Below are 26,484 nucleotides of genomic sequence, written 5' to 3'. Positions count from 1 at the left end.
CACCAAATCAATGAAATAAACTTTTTAATATTGTCAATGTGGAACCGAAATCATGAAAACACTAATAAAAATAAAAGATCTCGTTATGCAAAAGAAGAAATCAGCAAACCTGGCCTTGTAGCCCACTGTCATGCCAATGATCCCCCACACTCTCAATCATCAAACACCCCCCCCCACCCCCCCCTCATTTTCTAGTATTTAACTCTACCTCTTAATTTCATTCCCACACAATTTCATACAACAAATTTCTCTCACTCTCCATACATTTTAAAAAAGAGTACTACTATATATTTTTCTTAGTAAATGGGAAAGCATAGGTTCAAGCTATCGGAGATGATGCCTAACGCATGGTTGTACAAGTTGAGAGACATGAGTAAACTCCCAACTCACAACAAAAACATGCCCTCTTCAACCAACTCTTTTTTTACTCTATTTGGGACACCAATAATCCCAATCGCTTCCAGCCCACTAGCAAAAGACGAACTGTCTACATGCCATCTCCCACAAAAATCGCCCCTTCCTCGTGCCAGCCTGACACTATTCAGGGTGGCCTCACCTCTCTTGACAGGATGGACTCCTCCAAGTCCTCCCTGTCAAGTTTCCAGCACAATGACTCCCTCAGTGGCCCCCACCATTCATACTTGAGCTCGTGTGACATCATCATTGATGTTGATGACACGTCTTACGACTCGGGTACCCTCACGGAATTCAACGTGGTATCAGAGTTGGCCATCCGGACTAAGCCACCAGGGAAACACGAGCGTGTTTCCCTAGAAGGGTCTGGTATGTTCCGCGACATGTCGGTCAAATCTCCAGTGGACAAGCCGAGAAGGAGCCGGAAGTCCTTCTCCGGCAGAGTGAAAATAGGCCGGAAACTCGGCGGGAAGAAGCCGGAAGGCCGGCGGTCGAGAAAGCCGGAGAAGGGGATTTTCTTCACGGAGAGGTTCGCCGTTGTCAAAGGCTTCATTCGATCCAGAAAATGATTTCAAGGAATCGATGACGGAAATGATCGTTGAGAATAATATAAGAGCATCTAAAGATTTGGAAGAGCTTCTTGCTTGCTATCTCTCACTGAATCCAAATCAATATCATGATATGATCATCGAAGCGTTTCAGCAAATCTGGTTCAGGATGGCTTAACACCATTTTTAGAAGAAAAAAAATTACTAGTTTTTCTATATTAATTTGGTTGAATTTATATATGGTGTAACAAATTAATTGTTTGTAAATGTAATTAACTACTACCTTTATAAAGATATAGCAAGATTACCCTTCTCTTTTTTTCATATGATTAGGATTAAGGTTATTCATTTAACTTTTTATGTGCATATAATCCCAATTTTTGGAGTTTTGCTTCATGGAAAAGCAAACCATATTTTAGATACCATGTCAACCTACGTAATAGGAGTAGTATATAGTACTCCCTCCGTTCCATAGTAATTGAGACGTTTCTTTTCGGCACGGAGATTAAGAAAAATTGTGTTAGGTGAGTTAAGTAAATGGAGAATAAAGTGAAAAATGAAAAATGTAGAGAGAAGTAAGAGAGAGTAAAGTATGTGTGGAAAAATGTGTTGACTTTTACTAAAAAAGGAAATGACTCTATTACTATGGAACATACCAAAATGACAAAATGACTCTATTACTATGGAACGGAGGGAGTATATTTTTTTTGTAGTTACCAGGGTATTCACTAGGTCCGAGTGACTATTCCCTGCGCTGATTTGTAGACACCTTAATGGGTGGGACAGCTGAACCAATGATTTAAAGTTGCTCCATACCCAAAGGCAGGGATAGATCCCCTAACTATTTGGTTAAGGATAGATGAGTCTCATACCACTCGACCATACTCCTTGGGTTACATAGTACTCCCACCGTCCATGAAAAATAGGACACGTTGTGAATGACACGAGTTTTAAGAGAGAAGGAGAAAAAGTAAGAGAGAAGTAGAGTTAGTGGAATGTGGGGTCCATATTATTAATACTAATAGGGAAGGGAAAAAAATAAGAGAGAGAGAGAAAAAGTAAGAGAGAAGTAGATAGAGTTAGTGGAATGTGGGGTCCATATTATTAGTATTCCCTCCGTCCCGGACTACTTGCACTTATTTCATTTCTGGGCGTCCTAAGTTATTTGCACTCTTTCCATTTTTAGTAAAAATTATCACCTACAGCCGCAATTGTTGACTTTGCTATACACTCATTCCTTAATCTCCGTGCCGAAAAAGAAATGTGCGAGTAGTCCGGGACGGAGGGAGTACTAAGAGAGAAGGGAAAAAAATAAGAGAGAAAGAGAAAAAGTAAGAGAGAAGTAGAGTTAGTGGAATGTGGAGTCCATATTATTAGTACTAAGAGAGAAGGGAAAAAAATAAGAGAGAAAGAGAAAAAGTAAGAGAGTAGTAGTGTTAGTGGAATGTTGAGTCAATATTATTAGTAAGCGAGAAGAGAAAAAAGTAAAAGAAAAGTTGTTAAAAACTTTTCTTTTTTAAATATGCTCTATTTTTTTGGATAACCAAAAATGACAAATGTGCTCTAATTTTTTTGTAGACGGAGGGAATAGTATATATTTAAATAGAAAGAAATGTGTAAGAACTTATGTCAAACAGTATATTACAAAGAAGATAAGAGTGACATTGTTGTGCAGATTACATGTAAGTACATATATTCCTTCTGACAGGTCTGAGAATTACAGTTATTTTAGTGCTTTTGTTGTTTCCTTTTTAATATTTTTAGAACTTCGAAATCGCCTTTTCCCCATCCTCCAAATACTCTTCATCTTCAATAGACCGACCTAATGCCAGTTGGAGATGAAGGTACGCTCACTCTCCAAAACCTTATGTTTCTCACACAGGCGCTTATTCAAATATCGCAACCTAGAAATCCTTTCAGTTTCATTCTTCACAGTACCTAATTTCTTCATCCACTTCTCCACCAACACACCCTCCTTCACTCCCTTCAATTTCTCAAGAAACAACACCTTCAACCGATCGTTCAATTCCACCCTATCCGACAGAAGCTCGACGTTCGAAACAAGGTGGGGCACAAAGCTAAAGAGAAAATCGGGTTTGGGGGGAGTTTACAACTATAATAACTGATGGGTCCGCGAATTTCTGATGTTAGTGAAGAATGCTGGAAAATACAGATCACGACACAGAGATTTTACGTGGTTCGATTTACTGAGGTAAATCTACGTCCACGGGAAGAAAAGAGGGCAGAGTTGTATTGCTTGATCTGTTTTCTACAGCTTACAAATACAAACTTGCTATTTGATATTTTATCTCTAGAGAGCGAGAGAGAGAGAGTCCCCCCAATCTATCTGATCTAAGTTCTATTTATACATTGAACTAAGATCGTGGCTTGCATCACCACTAATGATGGTTGTGGATGTCGTGGAGGTCATGCGATCCTGCATGGGCCCACTATCCTGCATGAGTTAATGACTGCTTGACACCACTAAATAGATCGTGGGTGTAGTGGAGATCGTGGAGGTTCTGACATGAGTTGACTATCTCCCAGTTCGGTCAAATACTGAGACCGAACTGCTGAACTATTGCCGAGCAGCTTTTGCCGGTCTGAGAGTAGAGCTTGATTGGTCGGCTTTTACCGAGCTGTAGGCTGGGGCCGAACTCTTTGGTAATGCCGAACTGATTGGTTGGCTTTTACCGAGCAGTAGGCTGGGGCCGAACTCTTTGGTAATGCCGATCTGATACTCTTCCTTGGGCTTTGGGCTTTGGGCCGTCACTGCTGTTGGGCTTGTTTAGTCCGTACTCCATCACTACCCCCCCCCCGAAAAGCGAAGTGAATTACTTCGGCGAAGCGAGTCACTTCGGCATTCTGGATAAAGGTACGGGGTTAAGTTGATGTTTGTCTTTGGTCTGATGAAATAAACATCTTTGACCGGACTCGTCTTTGGTCTGATGAAATAAACATCTTTGACCGGACTCGTCTTTGGTCTGATGAAATAAACATCTTTGACCGGACTCGTCTTTGGTCGGATGAAATAAACATCTTTGACCGGACTCGTCTTTGGTCGGATGAAATAAACATCTTTGACCGGACTCGTCTTTGGTCTGATGAAATAAACATCTTTGACCGGACTCGTCTTTGGTCTGATGAAATAAACATCTTTGACCGGACTCGTCTTGGTCTGATGAAATAAACATCTTTGACCGGACTCGTCTTTGGTCTGATGAAATAAACATCTTTGACCGGACTCGTCTTTGGTCGGATGAAATAAACATCTTTGACCGGACTCGTCTTTGGTCGGATGAAATAAACATCTTTGACCGGACTCGTCTTTGGTCGGATGAAATAAACATCTTTGACCGGACTCGTCTTTGGTCTGATGAAATAAACATCTTTGACCGGACTCGTCTTTGGTCTGATGAAATAAACATCTTTGACCGGACTCGTCTTTGGTCTGATGAAATAAACATCTTTGACCGGACTCGTCTTTGGTCTGATGAAATAAACATCTTTGACCGGACTCGTCTTTGGTCTGATGAAATAAACATCTTTGACCGGACTCGTCTTTGGTCTGATGAAATAAACATCTTTGACCGGACTCGTCTTTGGTCTGATGAAATAAACATCTTTGACCGGACTCGTCTTTGGTCTGATGAAATAAAACATCTTTGACCGGACTCGTCTTTGGTCTGATGAAATAAACATCTTTGACCGGACTCGTCTTTGGTCTGATGAAATAAACATCTTTGACCGGACTCGTCTTTGGTCTGATGAAATAAACATCTTTGACCGGACTCGTCTTGGTCTGATGAAATAAACATCTTTGACCGGACTCGTCTTTGGTCTGATGAATAAACATCTTGACCGGACTCGTCTTTGGTCTGATGAAATAAACATCTTTGACCGGACTCGTCTTTGGTCTGATGAAATAAACATCTTTGACCGGACTCGTCTTTGGTCTGATGAAATAAACATCTTTGACCGGACTCGTCTTGTGTCCTAATTTGGCGAGTTTTATCGCGTGGATCGGACTTTCCCTTGTCCTAATTCAGGCAAGTTTTATCGCGAGAATCGGACTTTCGTTGCAGTTCGTTTCAGACGAAGTGCTTGATTCTTAAGCTGAATTGCGGTCTTGTATCCTCTTTAGAAGCTTGGACTTCACAATCGTTGGCTTATTGCAGCTCGTTTCAGACGAACTGACATCTCTTCGGTACGGAGGAGATGGAGTTCTCCTGTGGTTCCGGTACCGAGGAGGAACAGGAACATGTCGGGGTTGAGGATTCTTCTTTCCGGAAGACACGGCACTACTGCGGTAGTGACTTTCATGTCTGGAGGAGGAAGGAGAATCCACCCTTTTCGTCTTCGGCTCTTGGCTCTTTTGCAGGAAGGCTAAGAACTCATCCTGCTTCTCAGCCAAGAACAGCTTGACAGCCTCATTCAAATCAGGCTGCTGGGAAGACTCGGTGTGTGGACCTTTTGAGCGGCTTGTTCCTTCTCCGTGAGAACTGGAAGTAGATTTTTCACGAAGCTGCTTTCCAGGCCTATGGGCTGCTGGATTAGCTTCCTCATGGTTATCACGGACGGAGGCACGGGTGTTATGTGATCTGGTATGCATTTTTTTGGTAGAAGAGGATCAAAAACTCGCTTTATCACAAATTTGGTTCTCTGTTTCCCACAGACGGCGCCAGTGATGGGTCCGCGAATTTCTGATGTTAGTGAAGAATGCTGGAAAATACAGATCACGACACAGAGATTTTACGTGGTTCGATTTACTGAGGTAAATCTACGTCCACGGGAAGAAAAGAGGGCAGAGTTGTATTGCTTGATCTGTTTTCTACAGCTTACAAATACAAACTTGCTATTTGATATTTTATCTCTAGAGAGCGAGAGAGAGAGAGTCCCCCCAATCTATCTGATCTAAGTTCTATTTATACATTGAACTAAGATCGTGGCTTGCATCACCACTAATGATGGTTGTGGATGTCGTGGAGGTCATGCGATCCTGCATGGGCCCACTATCCTGCATGAGTTAATGACTGCTTGACACCACTAAATAGATCGTGGGTGTAGTGGAGATCGTGGAGGTTCTGACATGAGTTGACTATCTCCCAGTTCGGTCAAATACTGAGACCGAACTGCTGAACTATTGCCGAGCAGCTTTTGCCGGTCTGAGAGTAGAGCTTGATTGGTCGGCTTTTACCGAGCTGTAGGCTGGGGCCGAACTCTTTGGTAATGCCGAACTGATTGGTTGGCTTTTACCGAGCTGTAGGCTGGGGCCGAACTCTTTGGTAATGCCGATCTGATACTCTTCCTTGGGCTTTGGGCTTTGGGCCGTCACTGCTGTTGGGCTTGTTTAGTCCGTACTCCATCAATAACGAAAATGTACTCACTTTGTTATGTCTTCCATATATGGGAAAAATGCCACGCTCGTTGGCGTTTCATTAAGTAAAAACACCACCATGATGGCGTGTTATATTTAATTTGTGTATTTAAAAAATCCGGTACGCATTTAAACTCGCCAACTAGGTTGGCGGTTTTTTATTAAAAACGCCATCAGGATTGGCGTTTCTTTGTGGTTTAAAACGCCCTCCAAGTGGGCGTGTTTAGAGTAAAACGCAAATGTCATTGGCGTTTTTATGTTAAAAAACGCCATCCAAGTAGGCGTGTTAGCTTCGAACCAGATATCAGCAAGATTTCTCCCAAAAACACGAACCCTAATCACTTTCCCTCCCCAATTGCAAAAACACTCCCCAAAGGCGAAAAACCTTAAGGAAACCCTTACTCGGGTCGACACAATCGGAGATTTGAGGGTGAAGATTTCGATTTTGGCTCATTTTTCCAAAAATTAGTCTTCCTATTCGGTTAGTATATCTAAATTTTGACCAATATTTGATAGATTTTTATGTTGGTATATATTGTAGTGTAATTACTAGAAATATTAGATAGATTGTTATGATATTATATATTCTAGTATGTCTAATTTTTTATCATTATTTGATGGATTGTTATGATAGTATATATTTGATGTAATTAATATATAATTTTGACTAATTTTTGGCTTAATCTACATAATGATAAATGTAAAAATAATACATATTTATTTGTGTTTTACATTATTGCAGATAGTATGACGTGGTGTGTCAATTTATATTGGGGTGGAAAGATAATTCCCGGAGCAGTTATTTCATATGATCCTCCTTTTTTTAAAAGGATTCATTATGTTGGATGAAAGTGTTTCTTATGATAAGCTTGCGGAAACAATTTGTGAAAGGATGGGGATAAGCATATTTGAAAACAAAGTTCAAATAATATGGAAACGCACTATATGCGTTGGATCCGGAGTCACGTTTATAGGTACTCTACTAGAAGAAGTTTGCATGCCACTAATGTTCAGTGAGAGTATGGGTACAGGAGGTCAAATTGAATTAATTGTTGAGTATTCAGCAATTACTCAACAAATAGGTCATCATATCATAAGTTATGATGTTGGTACGTCTTCGAGACCCCAAGAACCGAGTTTCGCTGCAACACAAGATTTTGATGTTGGAGGCGTACGTTTAGGGGATAGTGACAATTCTCCTATGATTGATGACATCATAGGTCCTGATAAAGCCGACTTTCTTGAGCCACAATCACCTTATGATTCCGAAGATGTAAATAGTGTTAGTACAGACTCAGATGGTGATCCGTCTGATGATGAACCATTTGTTGATTCAAGACCATCCATTCTAGTTGGAGAAACAGTGGTCGGAGAAATAGTGGTTGGAGAAACATCAGTTGGAGGAAGAACAGTTGGAGGAAGAGTTGAGCCACAGTTCCCACAGCGTGGAATGAACTATTTTCGCACCTTACCAGGTACGTATGATAGTTTTGATCCAAAGAACTTTGAGCCTGCTGATCCGAGTGTGCATTATTGGAGTGAAAAAGATCCTACCAATGTCGGTTTGCATAATAAATTTAGAACGAAGTTGGAATTGAAGACAACTGTGCCTTTTTGGCATTTGAAAAAAATCCAACAATATACAGTTGCTGAAAGTAAAGGAAAGAGATGGCATGCAGTTTGTAAGTGGCCACAAGGAAATCCGAAAGACAAGACATTACTGAAATGTCTGTGGAAGTGTCGAGCAACATTGAGAAATCATGATGAACACTGGCAAATTAGAGTGTTTAGCACTACTCATACTTGTATGGGGGATCGTAATTATAATGGGCACGCTAATCTTTCATCATCCATGATATCATTGAGTGTTCGACATCAGATAGAAAACAATCCTACCTACAAGGTAAAAGCTATTGTGGCGGATATTGAAAATCGTTTTCATGTGAAAATTAGTTACAAGAAAGCATGGTATGCTCGGAGGACGGCTATTGAGCTTGTATATGGTGGATGGGAGTGGTCTTTCAAAGTTTTACCGGCTTATTTGAATGAAATGCAAAGACAAAATCCTGGTACAATTGTCGAGTGGTTGCATGATGCCAGATTAAGCCACAGTATGAACAAGGTATTCAAGTACGTATTTTGGGCTTTTGGACCAGCCGTGGAGGCTTTTTAACTATGCAAACCAGTTTTAACAGTTGATGGAACTCATCTACGTGGACGATGTCGAGGTAAAATTCTTATTGCCTTTGGAATTGATGCTAATAAGAAATGTTTGCCTGTTGCATATGCCATTGTTGATGAGGAAACCATAGAAAGTTGGAATTGGTTTATGGAACGCATTAGACTTCACGTAGCAAAGCATGAAATATGTGTAATATCTGATAGGCATGTGGGAATCATAGATGCAATGGATTCTCCCATTTGGAAAGAAGAACCTAATGGCCATCACAGGTTTTGCTTGGTACATGTTACAAATAATGTTCTGCAGAATCACAAAGGTATCATGGTTAAAAGATTGGTTTGGAAAATGGGTATTGCTGCCAAAAAGAGCAAGTTTAAGAAAAGACGTAGTTTACTTCGAGACGTCAACAACGAGGCTTTGCAGTACCTTGATACCGTTGATAAAGAAAAATGGAATTTGGCGTTGTAAACAATGCCGTCAACCTGGTCACGACAGACGCAACTGCCCGACTTCTTGAGTGCTTGGACTTATTTATCGATAACTACTTGGACTTATATATTGATTACTTATTTGGACTTCTGTATTATTCAATATGTTACTTCTGTAGACTTATGTATTGATTATTGTGTAGATTTGAGTAGTATTCAATATGTTACTTCTTTGGATTAATGTAGTGTTCAATATGTTACCTATTGCATTGCAAGGCATGGAAAAATTGAAAAATTGGAGAATGTTTCTGTATAGAAACGCCAGGCGCGTTGGCATTTTTCTGTAAACACGCCAACCTATATGGCGTTTTTTGTTAAACACGCCAGCTTAAATGGCGTTTTTTCTAAACACGCCAACGGGACAGGCGAGTCAATACAGAATGAGTGTTTTCCGTGGCTAAAATCTCAAAAGAAACGTCAAGTATAAAACGCCAACCGTTTCGGCGTTTTTACGTAAACACGCCATTCCCTTACTGGGGATGTAACCCGTGACAGCATTCCCGTCAACTTTGAGGCCCCATAAGACCTCCACGTCTTCCAAAGTCACTGTCGCTTCATTGACTGGAAAGTGAAACGTGTGAGTCTCTGGCCTCCATCGTTCAATCAATGCGGTGATAAGATGGTGGTCAATGTCTTTCGGTTGACCACACCTCAACATCCCGCCAAACCCCATCTCGTCAATTACTGCCAAAACACGAGGATGTATGGGAACATCCCAAATGATTCATTCGTATCTTCTGCAGCGTACATCTTCTGATGGCACTCCTGCCCATATGTTATTAGAGACGTGTTGTCTCTGCAAATATAATACGGAGGGGTCCTCTGGACCACATAAGAGTCTTTGGCGAGCACTTGAAGATGATGCCATAGTTCACCTACACAACATTTACAATTCAAAACATTAACAATTTTAACTACAACAATTTTAACTAAACAACATACATCAATTCATCTACAAAACATTAACAACTTTAACTACAACAACATACATCAACCTAAACAATTTCAATAATTTGTCATTATTGAACCCAACAATAAAAAATGTAGCACCTAAACCAAATTATGCAACACCACTTTAAAACCCATATAAACCAATTCAAATTGCCCAAATTTTAAGCTAGAACAACACTAGGGTTTAGGTTTTTAATCAAATTTATACCCTAACTAAACACCAACATCTCAACTATTAATTCACAATAATGCTATTCAAACAAGCCAATATGCTAAATAATAACTCAACACAATATTTCAACTCAATTCACACCCCATTACAAACCCTAACTAACTATCCAACAATTACTCTAATAATGTAAAAGATAAGCATACTAACCGAAAAGTATACGAAAATAGGGAAGAATAGCACCGATTGATGGACGGAGGGCGAAATCACGGCGAAGAGGGCGAAATCGCGATGAAGAGGTGCTGCTAGGGAGAAAAACGAGAGGTGTGTGGTGTGAGTTTCGCGATTTGGGGGAGGAGATGCTGAAATATTGTTCTGTGTAAACCCGCCACTCGGGTTGACGTGTTTATATTGGAAAACGCCACTTTCGTTGGCGGTTCAATTGAAACACACCAATATCCTCGGCGTTTCTTCTTTGGTAAAAATGCGCTCCTCATTGGCGTGTTTAAATAAAACACGCTTACCTAGTTGGCGGGTTTATATAATATCGTATTTTTTTAAAATCCCAAATTAAAAGCAAAACGCCATCTCGGTTGGCGTTTTTCCCATATATGGAAGAGATAATAAAGCAGGTACATTTTCGTTATTATAGTTGTTAACTCCCCACGGATCCGATTTTCTCCAAAGCTAAACCCCTCCCTCATTGTCCAATTTCATCCACCACAACTGAACCATCGTCGCTAGGGTTTTTGCCGGAGATAGAATTCGAAAAGAAGAAACTCGATCTCTGCGGCTGGAATTTCAGTCTCTGAACCACGGCCTCGGTGTCGGCCTATTTGACGTGGCCCGATTACACTCGGGTCGTAGCTGGAGTTTTTGATTGACATGGGGGGACGAGCGGCTGATGGAGGCTCACGGCGGGCGGCAGAAACCGATGATTGTCTGTTGGGAATGGTGAATGATAAATTGAAATAATGAAGGTAAATCTATCCTCTATCAAACTATGAGCTGAGCATTTTTTAAAAATTTGACTCATGTATCTGTTGGGTGATAAATGAAGAAGTGAACGTGGCAGGTGACTAGTGTTAAGGTATCGACGCGTTTTCTAAATGGAGGGGCGATTAATACCCTTTGTTAGTGTAATTTGTGAGTATCAATAAACTATTAATAAATTCATAATTTCGAAACTATATTCACCCTAATTTCAATGCTATATTCATCCATGAATTGATGAAACTAATTTTTGTAATGGACATTAATTTATTTACAGAATTTGGATAAGTGAACAAAGATAATAAATGAAGTATTATTTATGAAAATTCTGCATATTTAATTAGAAAGAAAAAAGTTTCATAAATAGATACTCCCTCCGTTCCATAGTAATTTTGTCATTTTGATACGTTCCATAGTAATTGAGTCATTTCCCTTTACGATTTGCGGCGGACTGTGGGTTTGGGAAAGACAACCGGTGAGTTCACTTCTTCGTTGTCCGGTGCAACCTCGCAACCACCAGTATGTGAATGCTCCTTCACGTCGTCGATGCCGAACAAGCAAAGAATCTTGTTGTACTCAGGTTCGTCATAATAGTAGTAGGCCGCACCGAAGTGGTGCTTCTACACAGAGGAAATCATTGTTGTTAGAGGAAAATGCCATATGTTGTAACATGATATTAGCCATAACTGAAACAACAGAAAGATCACCTGCAGGATCTTTGTCCAAACACAATCATCTGTGAAGATGCACATCTCGTGCTTATCCCAGTACGTCTCCTGATGGTTCACGACCTCTTTAAGTGCGTAGAAAAAAATAGTCGGAGAGTTATATCTCAATTTTAATTTATAATGCAACAATCATATTTTCTCTTACTTTTATCATTTTTGTGTCTTCCACTACCTAAAATTTGGAAGAAGTAACACAAGTCAGACGTATTGAAAGGATCTGAAGAAGCTTATAAGATAGGTTAGTGTCGTTAGTGTTTCATAGGTAACAAAAAAAAGTGGTGTGAGAATAGTTGAAGTACGAGATTTAAGAGAATCGGCAACGACGACCAATCTGATGGGCTGTCCCATCCCGGCGGGACGAGCTGTAATCGGACCGTCGTTGCATGCATTCTCGTGAAGGATGCCCACCTGCAAAATTACGGCCTGTTCTAGCGGGCAGATGTCAGATTCCTATTCATGTCACTCGCGCTCTATTAACAAGTATTTTATATGTAGTTAACATAACTTGTATTCGTAGTTAATATGGATTGTATATGTATTTAACATTGTTGTATTATATATGACAAGGATTGCATTTGTAGATAACATGACATATTTATGTAACAACATATATTGTATATGTAGTTAACATGACGTATATTCGTAGTTGGTATGGATTTTATATGTAGTTACATTGCTGTATTTTATATGTAATTGATATGGATTGTATATGTTTTAATATGACATGTATTCGTAGTTACGTGCTGATGGACATGGATTATGCTTATTGTTAACATGATTTGTGTATGCATTTCATGGATTCTGCTTGCTATTAACATGATGTATACACTATATTCACATAGCTTATGCTTGCTCTTGTGACTAATATGGTTTGTGTGATCGGTTAACATGGAATATGTTTGCTGTTAACATTATTAGAATTGCAGTTTCAGACTTCGTACATTATTAGAAATACCCATGGAATATGCTTGCTTTTCACATGTGTGTGCACGTTAGTAACATCGGTTTTACAAGGGGTTAGCATATTCTATGCATGTGTTACATGTGTTATATATGCAATTAACATTTACTATATATGTATTTAACATGACTAGTATTCGTAATTAATATGGATTGTATATGAATGTAGCATTGTTGAATTATATATGTAATTGACAAGGATTTTATATATAGTTAATATGACTTGTATTCGTATGTACCATGGACTGTATATGTCTTTAACATGGATTTTATATGTAATTAACATGACTTGGTATAGATTGTAAACGTACTTGCATTGTTTGTATTATATATGTAATTGATATGGATTGTATATGTTTCAATATGACATGTATTTGTAGTTAAGTGTTGTGGACATGGATTTGTAGTTGTTTTATTATACATGTAGTAATATTGTGTGATGTGGACATGGATGGACAATGATTATGCTTATTGTTAACATGGTGTCTGTATGCATATCATGGATTATGCTAGCTATTAACATGGTGTGGCACTATATTCACATAGCTTATGCTTGCTCTTGTGACTAACATGGTTTATGTATTCGTTTACCATGTAAATGTTTTCTATTAACATTATTAGAAGTGTGGTTTCAATCGTACATTGATATAACGTGTTCATGGGGATGCGCCATCCAATGACCGTCTTGTTTACGTGCTCAGGCTCGTTGAGCAGAACCGTTTGAGTGGTTTTGGTTTCAAAATTTCCTACTCCCTGCATCCATATAGTACCCACAATGAAGCTTATTATAACACTCGAGGGTTCACACCAGACGAACTAGCTTAATCATCGAACACAAACCAAGCATCCATTACGTACGATTGGGGAGCAATATGTACACACAACCACACCCTATTTTACACATCATATCAGCATCAACGAGTCAAGGACTACCACCAAATATTTTACAACCATAACAAAATTAGGTGGTCCAATAGCGTAGGGAACATACATAGGTATATACTAATGACAAATCATCAAGGATGGCAGAGACTATTCAAAATCCAAAAGCATAGTCCACTTAAATGTAGGAGTGATGTGACATATTAGTGCCTAAAATGGCCAGACTTGCAAGCTCCATCCATCACTCGGTTTAGCTCTTTCAGTTGCGAAGATGAGCCCACCACCCTATGGGTGAGTTAGAAGCACACGAACATGCGTGCGAGTCTATCTATAAAGTGTCCTCGCCGTCATTCTTGATGAAGGGATCTTTGGGCAGAGTCCGACTCTTCTTCAGCCTTGTGCGCAGGTTCTCATCTGGTCCGACATCAATCCAATATATCCCCTTAGCAGTCGTGGACTCCCTGTCAATGGCCTCGACGTCATCGTCGAACAATTTGCAGCGGACTGTGGGCTTGGGAAAGACAGCGGGTGAGTTCACTTCTTCGTTGTCCGGTGCAACCTCGTAACAGCCAGAGTCCTCGGATGAGTCAGCATCACTTGAGGATGGGATGCTAATGAGATCAGTATGTGAATCCTCCTTCACGTCGTCTATGCCGAACAAGCAACGAATCTTGCTATACTCAGGTTTGTCATAGTAGTGGTAGGCCGCAGCAAATGGATGCTTCTACACAGAGGAAGTCATTATTGTTAGAGACAAATGCCATCTATTGTAACATGATATGAGCCATAACTGAAACAACAGAAAGATCACCAGCAGGAACTTCGTCCAGACGCAACCATCTGCGAAGATGCATATCTCGCGTTTATCCCAGTACATCCCTGGATGGTTCACAACCTCTTTAAAGGTTCGATAGCGTATGGACATGATTTTGACACGGATGGCGAGCTCGGCTTCATTGAACTGCACACCTACTTGGGAGCCAATTTCGGAAGCCGCTGTCATCAAGAAGTATTGAAGGAACTTCTCCCCCGCTCATCCCGTCTCTCCCTTCAACTTGATTATAGTGTCAAGTAGGATGGTGTCGGTCTTAGTTGTCCATTTTCCGTTGTAGTGGTAGTGACGTTGGAGTGGGATTTCCATTTGTCTTTGGCTCAAAAAGGTTAAATGATGGTGTGCACTATAAATGAGTATGTGTGTTGTATGTGTGTTGTTGCTATAAATAAGGGGTGCAACAAATAAGATGATCGACGGTTAACCACCAAACAATGATTGCATTTAGCCGCCAAGTGTAGAAGATTTAATGATGAATACTCACGAGAAGTCATTGAAAGGCATGTATGGGAACAATAATCAGATAAATATAACTATGCTTCTTATTCAATTTCATAAAAAATTAAATTAATAAACACATACCTCTCGATCGTCACCAACAGCGTCGTCGCCCTAATATGGTGGAAGGCGAAGACAACGTAGCCAGGCTGAAAATCCCTCTTTTTTTCCGCCGATATAGTGAAATTGATATAGTTACAGTGATAGTTGATGAAGACAGAGTGGATAGAGTGAAATTGATATAGTGACGGTGATAGTTGAGGAAAACAGAGTGGATAGAGTGAAAGGGATAGGTTGATCAACTTTAATGGCAGTGCAGCTTCTCTTCCTTCCGCCTCACATAGTGAAAGTGATAGTTGAGGAACACAGAGTTGATATAATGAAAGTGATAGGTGAGAAACTTTAATGTCGGTGCTGCTTCTCTTCCTTCCGCCGGTGAGGGAGGGATGTTTTTCTCTAACATTTATTAGCCTTACCTTATTGGGAACTTAAATTCTAATAGTGCTCTAGCTATTATAGGGTTTTGAAGGAAAACATATTTATATTTGGAATCCCACTACTATTGATATGGAATTCAAATTGTGGAATTATAGGATTTGGATAGTAATTCAATTTCATATTCAAAGATTTTTAGGATACCAAACAATGGATTTGGAATTGAAGGTTCCAATCCAATTCTACACACCCCAATTCGTATACCAAACAGAGGTTATTAGATATTTTGATTTAAATGGTTCGTGGAGTAATTTAGACTAGAATTACATTTTACCCATCTAAGTATGATTTTGCCGCGAATGTTGATCTATTTGACAATGATTAGTCGAGTGATATACTTTAATAAATGTCACTCTATAACTATATACTGTCAGCCTAACCTTACATTTCGACAGTCAACTTTGTCGGATTAAATATACCATTTTCATTCTTGGGTTAATAAATAAGAAATATATGTACTCATTAGTAAATAGGCGTCAATACGCGTGTGTAATGATGGTTGGAGTAGATACTAGTCAATCAAATTAGTAATTACTACCAATCACATTAGTAAATGTTACCACTGCAACATCTTCATCACATCCTTCTCCACATTCTTTCTCACTTCAGCAGCTTCAACTTCATCACTTCCTGTTTCGATGTCCAGTCCTGTTTCCCTATCACCGCGGCAGTCCTATACACGTCCACCATCTGTACACTCTGCGTCATCTCATCAACAACCACTTCGAAGCTCTACCAAAAATGGACATCCCTTCCAAAAATGGACATCCCTCCCCAAAGCACATATTTGTACCATGGAAACTGGTGTCCCACGGTAGACATGATTGTGCTGGACATGATCATTAAGATGAAGGAGGAGACGAAGTGTCGCCTTCATAAATTCCCAAGCTGGTTCCTTATGATGGTGGCTCAAGCGGTGAAAGAAGAGACGTGCATCATCGTCACAAAGGAGGAACTGGAGTAGAGGCTGAAGTTTATGAAGGTGATTACATCCATCTTTCCCATCTCATCTATTTAAAATAGGCTTAAATTCACTACCTACGTTGCTTAGCTCACGTAATGCCGTTGATTTTTTTTCTTCGTGAATTCCAAAATCTCACAATATTTTTCATAAGCAAACGCAGAATGTGCAAGTTTGAGGCGGACCCGTAATGTCTCGATGTGTCGACTGTGTGTTCCCGATGTGGTCTCGGTTTGATGGGAAATTTGTAGGGTACAAACTCATCCCATATCGGATGAGTGAGGGAAGTTGGATTAGTACATAAGTGCTATCCACCCCTAATTAGTTGGAGGCTTTTTGGGGTGACCCAAAAATAAATCCGTGCGGGCTTGGCTTCACCAAAAACAGACAATATCAAACTAATGTGCAGTCGACGATCCCGACAGGATGACATAGTACATTGTAATTTATCTTTGAGTGAACTTCAAAAATGGTCCCTGGACTATAAGTTTTTCTCGCCCATAGTCCCTGGACTTTAAAAATATCACCAGGCATCCCTGAACTAAGGGTTTATATCGAAATTGGTCATTTTGCCATTTTTTGATACGAAAATACCCTTTTGAGGGTTTGAGCAATTTGATCTTTTTACACTTTTAACATTTTAAATCTGATATTATTTCAGTGATGTATTAAATATGATATTATTTCAAAATTATCATTCTTCCTCCATTTTGTCAACCTTCACTTTGTTTCTTTATTTCAATATTAGATTTAATTTCATAAAATTAAATTTTGAATTTAGATTTTCAAATATCAATAAATTTTTATCAATTAAAATTATTAATTCATGGACACTATAAATATTGATTAAAACTATTATTTTTTGTTATTTAACATAATATTCAGTTGAATCAAAGAAGTACAAAAAAATAATAGTATTAATCATGATGGAAAAATAAGAGCTATTCTACTTAGCTTTCGTTCGGTTGTTATAATTGCTTGTGATTATATATTATGAAGTTGACTAAAAATTTGATACTACTAAAAATTTTATATAGGAGTATTTTGTTTAAATTTTCTAGTTAATTTTGATTTTTTTCAAATAAATAAATGAAAATTATATTAGTCTTACATTAGATGCATATTTATTTCAGAATATCATGTTATATGATTTATTTATGATTAAAACTAGTATTAAATATTGATTAAAACTAAGTTGGCGTCGGCATACCTTATTGATTAAATATTAGACACTATCGAATATTGATTAAAACTATAACATTTTATTTAATAATTTTAATAATTAATAAAAGTTTATTGATATTTAAAAATCTAAATTTAAAATTTAATTTTATAAAATTAAATCTAATATTGAAATAAAGAAACAAAGTGAAGGATGACAAAAGTAAGAAGAATAATAATTATGAAATAATATCAGATTTAGTACATTACTAAAATAATATCAGATCTAAAATGTTAAAAGTGTAAAAAGACCAAATTGCCCAACCCCTCAAAAGGGTATTTTCGTATCAAAAATGGCAAAAGGACAATTTCGAGATAAACCCTTAGACCAGGGATGTCTGGCGATATTTTTAAAGTCAATAGACTATGTGCGAGATAAACCCATAGTCCAGGGATCATTTTTGTAGTTCACTCTTTATCTTTTGATTGATAATATAATATGCATATTATATCTAAATAATTTCATTTTATAAATGAATAAAAAGTGTGAGTATTCTAAATAAAAGAGCTCGAGGTGATTTAGTTTTTGAAGGTGATTGCCACAATGTTATCAATGATTTCTAGTATAAATAAAATAAGATGTTCGTTATTTATAATTGTTATATTTGAATTTTAAGAATATTATAAGGGAATTATTTATGGTTAGAACAGAACCCCTAAAAACCTGGGTTGAGGGGACTCTCCAACAAAAATATAAGCTATATCACCGTTTGGCATTCTGCCAATTTAATTATCCCCTATTTTAAGCCCTTCAACCAACAATTAATCATTATATTATTATTATTAACGGCCACATAAGAAAAAGGAAGAAATGTGTGACAAATCACAAAATTAAATAGTACTCCGTATGTGCTTATTGCTTAAACTAAATAAATCACATTTATTTTTATGCAGATATTTTAAAAAATATTGTTGATGTTATGCAAATATACTACTACAAAACAATTTCAACAAATTAATTGATTTTCGAAGAAATTTAGTTTTAGATCGACTTTTAATTCGTACGATGACATTGGAAATAAATTAAATAGTACCTAATTAAATCAGTACTAGTGTATTTTGGTCTAATGAAAAACATGAAAGTATGTTTTAGACTTTTCGTAGCTGTCGAATCTTGTCTCACGTGAATGACATCAAGAAAAGAGAGAAATTTCACACGGACGTAGTATTATAAAAATTTTAATATATTCCTTAACAAATGATTAAAGGATGATCAGGATATTTTTATTTATTTGATCTCGTATCACATTGTAATTCTAAGATACAAAATATTTATTGAACACAATAAGGAGCCTATTATCAATTATATAATGAACACCTTTTCAGACATGGGGTATATTATCGAATATACTTTTAACACAATTAACCATTTGAATAAAAAGTATTTAGTGTGAGATTAAACACCATAATTGCGCAGGGATCCACCTTCAAGATTTTATAAAGGCGTGTCAACATGCAAAATTATACTAATAATATGTCTACTAATTAATTAATTACAACTTGACATAATATGCTAATTTTACAACTTGACATAATATGCTAATGCAGCTATGGCTGTTTTCAATTTGATATAGTAATAATGCTTATTTTCACGATTTCACATAATTATGTAGAATAAAATTTGACATCAAATTTGTCAGAGAGAGAGATAATTGTATTTTCAATTAGTTTTGTTAATAATAATATCCAAATTAATAAGATATCACATCATTGAGACCATATGATTCAGGAGTAGAGACTAAGTAATAAATTTCAAAAAGCTAATAATTTCACGTTGCACATTAGTAAAATCAAAGTTGATTGTATTCATCATCAAAATAGACAAAAAGAAAAAGAAAAAGAAAAAGTGGAGGGCTCTCAATTATTAGCATCAAATCCCAAATTTTCTATCATCTTTTTTTTAGAGGTTCTATCATCTTTGCTTGATGAATGAATGTGGAAACATAGCTGTCTTATATGGCCTGGTCCCTTCCACCCCGGCTCGATGCTACATCCGATGAAATACACCGTCTCGATAAAAACACCAACTACACACACGACTGCACTCGACACAACACGAGAAACGTTGACATGAAAAACGCTGCTAAGCTGGATTTAACACAACTCAACAATCACATTTGACATAAAATTACAAATTGATTCACCATATACATTTGTGAGACCTATACTTACATGATGTCGTGGGACTTCGTGTAGGCATCTACGGATTCTAGAGCGACACAGCTAGCCTCTACGTGCTCTGTGTTCTTGTCTTTTAGCATGATCCGTGAGCCTAACCTGATAAGCACCATTGAGTGTTTTGGGAGTTTTACTCAAACCTTCATAAGGAGATCGGAACCCTATATTCTCTACTGCATCAACGGTATTGAACAATCGCCTTCTGTTAACCTCGTCCACTAGTGACCGGTGCAGCAGCTGGCTCCGAGTATCTACTAAAGACCGATTCCTAGTAAGCCTAGGGGTTTCCGCGGAGTATTTTACCCCCATGGCTGATTTATTTCCGGGATAGAACCTTGAATTTGGGCTTACTACATGTTCGTGTTCGTTTTCATCTGCAGAGTAGTAAGCCCAGTTAGAATACTTCTCAGAATGTGTGGAGCTCTGGGAACTGGTCTCATCAAAAAAGTCACCTACAAAGACAGTTAAGCACGCATTCTTGATTATGATGATCTTGGCCTCAAAAAACACGAACTTTGCTACGATTTTTGGTTTTGAACCAATTAACCATCCCATCAGAATATGAAGCTTGTGAATGAGTGACCTAATGAGATCGCAACGACAATACCTTGTATCCAGCTAGGCTTCGCCTCAGCTGTCCTGTGAGACGCAATAGAGCCCAAGGCGGACATTTGAGAAGACGAGGATGGCGAGAAAAGGTTTTGGTGATCATAATCATCTTCTTGATAGTTCAGTACATGAAGATGAGCTGAATGAGGATTCTCAGCCTTCCAATCCGGAATAAGACCCGAAATCTCCCCGTCAATCATGTTGGCTATCTCTGATGGCCGCCAGTCCATAATCTCGAGCTCCTTCACCATCTCATTTGCCACATCAATTGGAGTATCACTCACGATATCAAAGGGAAAGAAAACATTCCTTACAGCACCTGAAAACAGAGAGCTTTAAGAATCAACAACAACAACAAACCGAGGGAGAGGGAAAAACACGCAAGTTCTACCTTCTTTATCAGCAATCTGCACTTTGAGAATGATGTCACCATCCTCGGGGTTTAACTTTCCAGTGATCGTCATGTTAGTTCTCGGAGCATCGTCATCGTTCAGCTCCAGGTGCTCGAGTGAGATCTTCTCGTTCAAGAAAGGCTTTTGGCACCTGATGCTTGAGTCAGAGCGCTCATCAGCTTCATCAACAGCAAGGAACGGATCGAGCATCAGCTCCTTCGCGGACAGCCTCTTCGATGCAGTCTCCAAACATTTCCCAATGAATCTCTGTGCATCCAAGTCTTGAACTTTGTAGAATGCCCTTGGCTTCTTACCCTTTGAATCATGAACAATGAATTTCAGTTTATGATCAATTTCTAAACATTTTTGGGCAAAAATATGGCATAGTGATCTTACTGATATCACTTTCTTGTATATCTGAGCAGGATTCGTGCATTCACTATATGGATACTCAGAAGTAATCATCTCCAAGATGCACATTCCATACGAGTACACATCGACGAGCTCATTGTAGTTCTCCTCATACAACTCAGGTGCCATGAACTCAGGCGTACCTAGGAGCACAACAGAGCTATATATAAATATGAGCTCCATTATATACACAGAATGTGCCTAACGACAAGATCGAAACATGTGTCCACAGTTCGATCAGTAACCTCAGAGGTGCTTTGAGAAATAGAAGACAGACGAGCAACCAAATACCTATAACACTGTGTGCTCTACCTCGGAGAACTGCTGCCAATCCAAGATCACCAATCTTCACTTCTCCGAGGTGACCATTAACGAATATGTTGTCACACTTGAGGTCTCTGTGTATCACTGGAGGATCGTGATTGTGCAGATATACAAGGCCTTCAAGTATTTGCCGAGACCATATCTTTATAGCCCGGATGTTCACTCGTTTGTACTTCGCCCTATACCTGCATCGAAGCCAAGACAATATACAGAGTTACAGAATGACAATGAAAGCAAAAAAACAAATGTAACCACATAGTTTTTATTTCATTCAACTTCTCAACTTTTGATAACTAAAATGATTATCTAGATGTTTCATCACACACACAGACAAACATTTGTTAAAGCCATAGAGTTATTGTTCATTCAATTTCTCAACTTTTGATAACAAAAAAAGATTGCAATCTCATCTTAGGCATTCCTATTTAGATACTTCTTAACACAGAGATTTATTAATGCCATAAATACGTTTTGTTCAATCAACTACTTCTAAGCTGTTGATTAACTAAAAATACCTAAAATGTAATCTTAGCTATACCTAATTCATATGTTTCTTCACACACACACACGCAAAGATTGTTAATGCCATCTCTATTAGAAATGTAATTTTATACAAAGGCCTATTAGTGGGGAGGGAAGATTACTCTCTCAGGGTCCCCGATGTGAACATTTCGGTGATAAAATTGAAAGTTCTGTTCTTGACATCAATCCAAGAAGTGTAGAATCGGATGATTGAGACGTGATTGAGGGTGCTGAGAAGGTGAACCTCGGAGTAGAGACGCTCCAAGTCCTCTGAGGATTGAAGCAAGTCGACAAGCCTGATTTGGTTCCAGGCTACCTCCATCCCGAGCATCTCATCAATCGCCCTGTACACCGTCTTCATCGCGCCCTTCCCCAACACCTCCTCCAACTATCAATCAAAACAAAGTATAGGATGATTTTTATCGAATAATCAAAGCCAACAGCCATTACTTAGCCACTCAATAACTCATTGAGATAAAACAAATGAATAGTGAATATCTGTAAAGCCAAGATAGTTACCAGAAAAATCAAATTGTTTCCTTTTATACCAAACATCAACCATATTTAAATAGTACACTTGATATGTATGCTTCAATATATTAGGAAATTCATATATATGTTTCACTAAGATTAAACTAGACTCCTAAAAAGCTTGATTTATACATGAAACCAGCAATACCAATAGAGAGAGGGAGAGAGGATTACTCGACCATAACGACCGCTGGGATCAGTTTCAACGTAAGGTTGCTCCTCCATGGATTCATGGCCATGCTCACCGAATCTTGCTTTATACATGTTTGCTTAAGTCTTCTGCAGAAATTCAGCAGTTAATTAATCAAAGCAATCAACTTTTATGGAAAAGCAGCAGTTAATTAATCAAAGCAATCAACTTTTATGGAAAAGAACTCATATTATAGACATACACAATAATTGAATTTGATTGACGTACAATCAAGAGAGAGGAGCACACACATGTTTCACCTGAAATTGCAGTTTCGTTTTTAAAAATGAGCAATAAAGAGAAGCATCTATATAAAGTTATAAACAGAGTGCTTTCTTCAAATTTCGTGAGAGACTAATACTAATACTAATACTAATACTAATACTAATACTAATACTAATAATAATATTAATATTAATATTAATATTAATATTAATAATTGTGTTATATGCAGCCCAAGTATTCGACGAAAAGCGACAGCCACTTTGACTGAATATTTCTATTTGTAGAGAGTCAAAAGCGTGGTGAAAGGAGCTCGGCGAGTGGAAAAAAGTTGAATGGTTCTACTAATTGGAAGGAAGGAAGAAGTTTGCATTGCATTGGATAAAGAAGGTGGCTGGCAATCTTGGTGCAAGTTATTGTAGCGATTGCAATTACGGAAACCCTAGTTTTTCACGTTCACGGCAAGAAATTGGGGTGGTTTTGGAGAAGGTCTCTACTAATAAGTAACGTTTGTATCAGATTTAGTTGATTTTTCAAATTATAATCGCTGCAATGGCAGTTGCCACAGCGTAGACGAAGACAAAATTTAAAAACGAGTTGTATTTGGATATGATGAGATTTTAATCGAGAAGAAGTCCAAAACAGAGTGTGTGACGTGACGGAGTTGGCGGCTTAAGTTATTGTGTGTGTGGCGATTGGCAATTTTGAATTTGCCTCTTCAGATAATATTATCAGGTAGAAATCCACTGATTTTTTTTTGTCAGATGTCAGGTGATAGTAACAAAATAAAGAAATTGGTTATTTGATACGTAATTATTTATCACAATTTGTATTAGGCCATCCCATGCGCCCTAAGACGCGCCATATGTACCGCCAAGTTAGCATTTTATCCTCCTGCCCTTCCACCTGCAGCGGGGCATCCTAAAAATTTTCTTCTATTTGAATATTTAAATAACTACAAAAATTGGGAAAAACCTTCATTTCATTTACAAAATTAATACATTACAATACGGATTACAAAAAAATACGCAAACCCAGCGACGGCGGTTACGGGCCCACAATTCTTCAATCATGTCGTTCATGAGCTGCGCATGGTCGTGTTGGTTGCGCATTGAGGCCTGTCAAGATAGAACCTCATTGAAGCCTGTCGGTAATTCTCGAGCGGGGGGCGCGGTCGCCGTGCTGGAGGAGCTGGATGCAATTTTGTCATCGGTCCAATCGGTGATGCTCCCACCTTCATATTCGACTATCATGTTGTGCAAGATTATGCACGCATACATGACATCGGCGAGGATTTCCTTGAACCAGAGACGCTCCGGCCCTTTCACTATTGCCCACCGTGATTGGAACACACCAAATGCCCGTTCCACATCCTTGCGCGTCGCCTCCTGCTTTTGCGCAAAGAAAACTCTCTTATCACCAATTGGGCAGTTGATCTTCTTCAGAAAAACAGGCCACCGTGGGTATATGCCGTTGCCGTTGCATTGCTCGGTGAAGAGGGTGGATGAGTTGAGGACATTGATGTCGTTGTTCGATCTGGCTACACCAAAGTAAGCATGACAGATCCAGAGCCGATAGTCAGCGACGGCTTCGAGGATCATCGTCGGGTGGCTGCCCTTGTATCCACTACTAAATTGGCCTCTCCACGCCGCCGAACAATTCTTCCACTCCCAGTGCATACAGTCGATGCTCCCTAGCATCCCAGGAAAGCCGTACGCCGTCTCGTGCATTCTCATTAGGCCCTGGCAATCTACAGCCGTCGGCTTTTGCAAATATGTGTCGCTGTAAGCCTCGACAACTCCCCTACAAAATCTCTTCAGGCACTCGCGACCTATTGTATCCCCGGCGTGGAGGTACTCGTCGAACATGTCAGCGTTGGTGCCGTAGGCCAACTGCCGGAGTGCAACTGCGCACTTTTGCAACGACGTAAGCCCGGGTCTACCGATGCCATCTTCCCGATACTGGAAGTATTCATCGCGTGACTGCAACGTCTGGACAATGCAGAGAAAAAGGTAACGAGGCATTCTAAACCGACGGATCAAAATAGTCGGGCCCCACCGTGGTTGCTCGGCAAAATAGTCTGCAAATAGACGTTCGTGAGTTGCAGCGTGATCGCGTCGGACAGACTTCCGACGTCGAATAGGCCTGGGGATATGCTCCGCTTTTGCCGCCGCCTCCTCGCGTTGAATTATGGCTAAGCATTCCGCCATTGCATCATGCACGGCTGCATTTAAGGCTCGAGTCAAGGTCGGACTACCGTCCTCCGAGGAACTCCGGTCGTCGTCGTGGTTCATTTTGGCTTGTGAGATTTGGAGAGATGTGAGAGATGAGAGAACTGATGCGAGAAATGTTCGCATGAAAAATAGAATGACAATTGAGGTTTAAATAGACAAATTTCGAATTTAAAAAATAAAAAATAAATAAAAACGCGTTGCATCGTCTGCGCCTCTCACAGTGGGCGGACGATGACGCGGACGATGCCCTATCGTCCGCGCTTCATCCGCGGACTAAGTGTCGGGCGCGAACGACGCATCGTCCGTCGTCCGCCCCATTGTGGATAGCGTTACTAATGTAGTGAATTGGAACAATAAAGCTAAAACTACATTTTAAGTTTCTACACATTTTAATTCTTTAAAATATTGTTAGAAAGATGGATCGGAATACCTTCAGACTATAGGAGCTAGTACTATTTATATACTCCCTCCGTCTCATACAAATAGGCTATTTAGGGTTGGCATGAGTTTTAATATATAATTTGTAAAGTAAAAGAGAAGAAAAAAAAATAGTTAAAATTGTGTAGCGGATGATTTGGCCATAAATGAGAAAAAAGCTGCCATAAATTAATATGGACTATTTTCGTGAGACGTACTTACCATTTATGATAAAAGTGAAATGTTATCTTATTATGGATCGGACCGAAATGATAAAATGTGATTCCTATTATGGAACCGGGGGGAGTATCTTTTTCATGAGAGAGAACCACCACTCCAGTTTCGTACTTGATTCATTCATTTCTGATGGGGGAATACCCCACGAGAAGTTTTAAAGTATGTTACAAATAATTGCTCGTCACCCGCAGCGAATTTAGGAGTAGGAGAGGGTCAGGAGAGCCTAAATATCCTCTAGCATCGAGCCGAAAAATAGTATAATCATCCCCTCATTGATGAAAAAACATAAATACTTTCTGGAAATAGATTGGTAAAAAAATATTAAAATCCTTCTAGAGATAATATCGATATCCAAAGACGTTTGGTGAATTATAAAAAATGTGGATTGCTAATGATATTGATGCAATGTCCATGAACTAAAAATAAGTGAGTATATCCTTTCAACCATAAATATGACATTCGTTGGCAAAAATATGATTTGGTATATGTCAATCAATTTCTTAATAAATAAAGTGGAA

The 26,484-nt window shown here is 38.8% G+C and overlaps 2 protein-coding genes and 1 pseudogene across 6 annotated transcripts; 1 reads left to right on the top strand and 2 right to left on the bottom strand.

Moving 5' to 3' along the window:
* Positions 1–295: 295 nt before the first annotated feature.
* Positions 296–1,286, top strand: LOC121764968 (annotated as a pseudogene).
* A 12,354-nt stretch (positions 1,287–13,640) lies between these two features.
* LOC121764668 lies at positions 13,641–15,498 on the bottom strand. The gene is made up of 2 exons (XM_042160690.1): positions 14,504–15,498; positions 13,641–14,416 (listed from the first exon to the last, which is right to left on the bottom strand). Exons 1-2 carry the CDS (start codon positions 14,693–14,695, stop codon positions 14,021–14,023), a joined length of 588 nt encoding a protein of 195 aa, XP_042016624.1. The 5' UTR covers positions 14,696–15,498; the 3' UTR covers positions 13,641–14,020.
* Positions 15,499–19,445: 3,947 nt separating this feature from the next.
* On the bottom strand, positions 19,446–23,742 carry LOC121765527 (probable serine/threonine-protein kinase WNK4). 5 transcript variants are annotated; one of them, XR_006042841.1, is made up of 9 exons: positions 23,059–23,740; positions 22,841–22,945; positions 22,258–22,523; positions 21,581–21,798; positions 21,275–21,432; positions 20,878–21,193; positions 20,485–20,805; positions 19,872–20,329; positions 19,446–19,738 (listed from the first exon to the last, which is right to left on the bottom strand). XR_006042841.1 is itself a non-coding variant. In XM_042161713.1 (8 exons), exons 2-8 carry the CDS (start codon positions 22,928–22,930, stop codon positions 19,923–19,925), a joined length of 1,755 nt encoding a protein of 584 aa, XP_042017647.1. In that variant the 5' UTR covers positions 22,931–22,945; positions 23,059–23,742; the 3' UTR covers positions 19,765–19,922. The 5 variants fall into 5 exon arrangements, 4 of the variants coding, with proteins under 4 accessions (XP_042017647.1, XP_042017644.1, XP_042017645.1 ...); XM_042161713.1 differs by lacking the exon at positions 19,446–19,738 and having other exon boundaries at positions 19,765–20,329; positions 21,602–21,798; positions 23,059–23,742; XM_042161710.1 differs by lacking the exon at positions 19,446–19,738 and having other exon boundaries at positions 19,765–20,329.
* Between the last annotated feature and the right edge of the window lie 2,742 nt (positions 23,743–26,484).

The sequence above is a fragment of the Salvia splendens genome, chromosome 14, assembly GCF_004379255.2.
Source record: "Salvia splendens isolate huo1 chromosome 14, SspV2, whole genome shotgun sequence".
In the NCBI taxonomy this organism is placed as follows: domain Eukaryota; kingdom Viridiplantae; phylum Streptophyta; class Magnoliopsida; order Lamiales; family Lamiaceae; genus Salvia; species Salvia splendens.
The sequence above is the reverse complement of the archived record's forward strand: the minus strand, read 5'-3'. Positions and strand labels throughout refer to the sequence as shown.

Excerpts from the sequence above, each read along its gene's own strand:
- LOC121764668 (XM_042160690.1), bottom strand. The coding sequence starts at position 14,695 with ATGACAGCGGCTTCCGAAATTGGCTCCCAAGTAGGTGTGCAGTTCAAT. Across the intron at positions 14,417-14,503 it reads TCTGGACGAAGTTCCTGCTG|AAGCATCCATTTGCTGCGGC; the intron begins GTGATCTTTCTG and ends TCCTCTGTGTAG.
- LOC121765527 (XM_042161710.1), bottom strand. The coding sequence starts at position 22,930 with ATGTATAAAGCAAGATTCGGTGAGCATGGCCATGAATCCATGGAGGAG. Across the intron at positions 22,524-22,840 it reads CCAGCGGTCGTTATGGTCGA|TTGGAGGAGGTGTTGGGGAA; the intron begins GTAATCCTCTCT and ends TTTGATTGATAG. Across the intron at positions 21,799-22,257 it reads ACATCGGGGACCCTGAGAGA|GTATAGGGCGAAGTACAAAC; the intron begins GTAATCTTCCCT and ends GCTTCGATGCAG.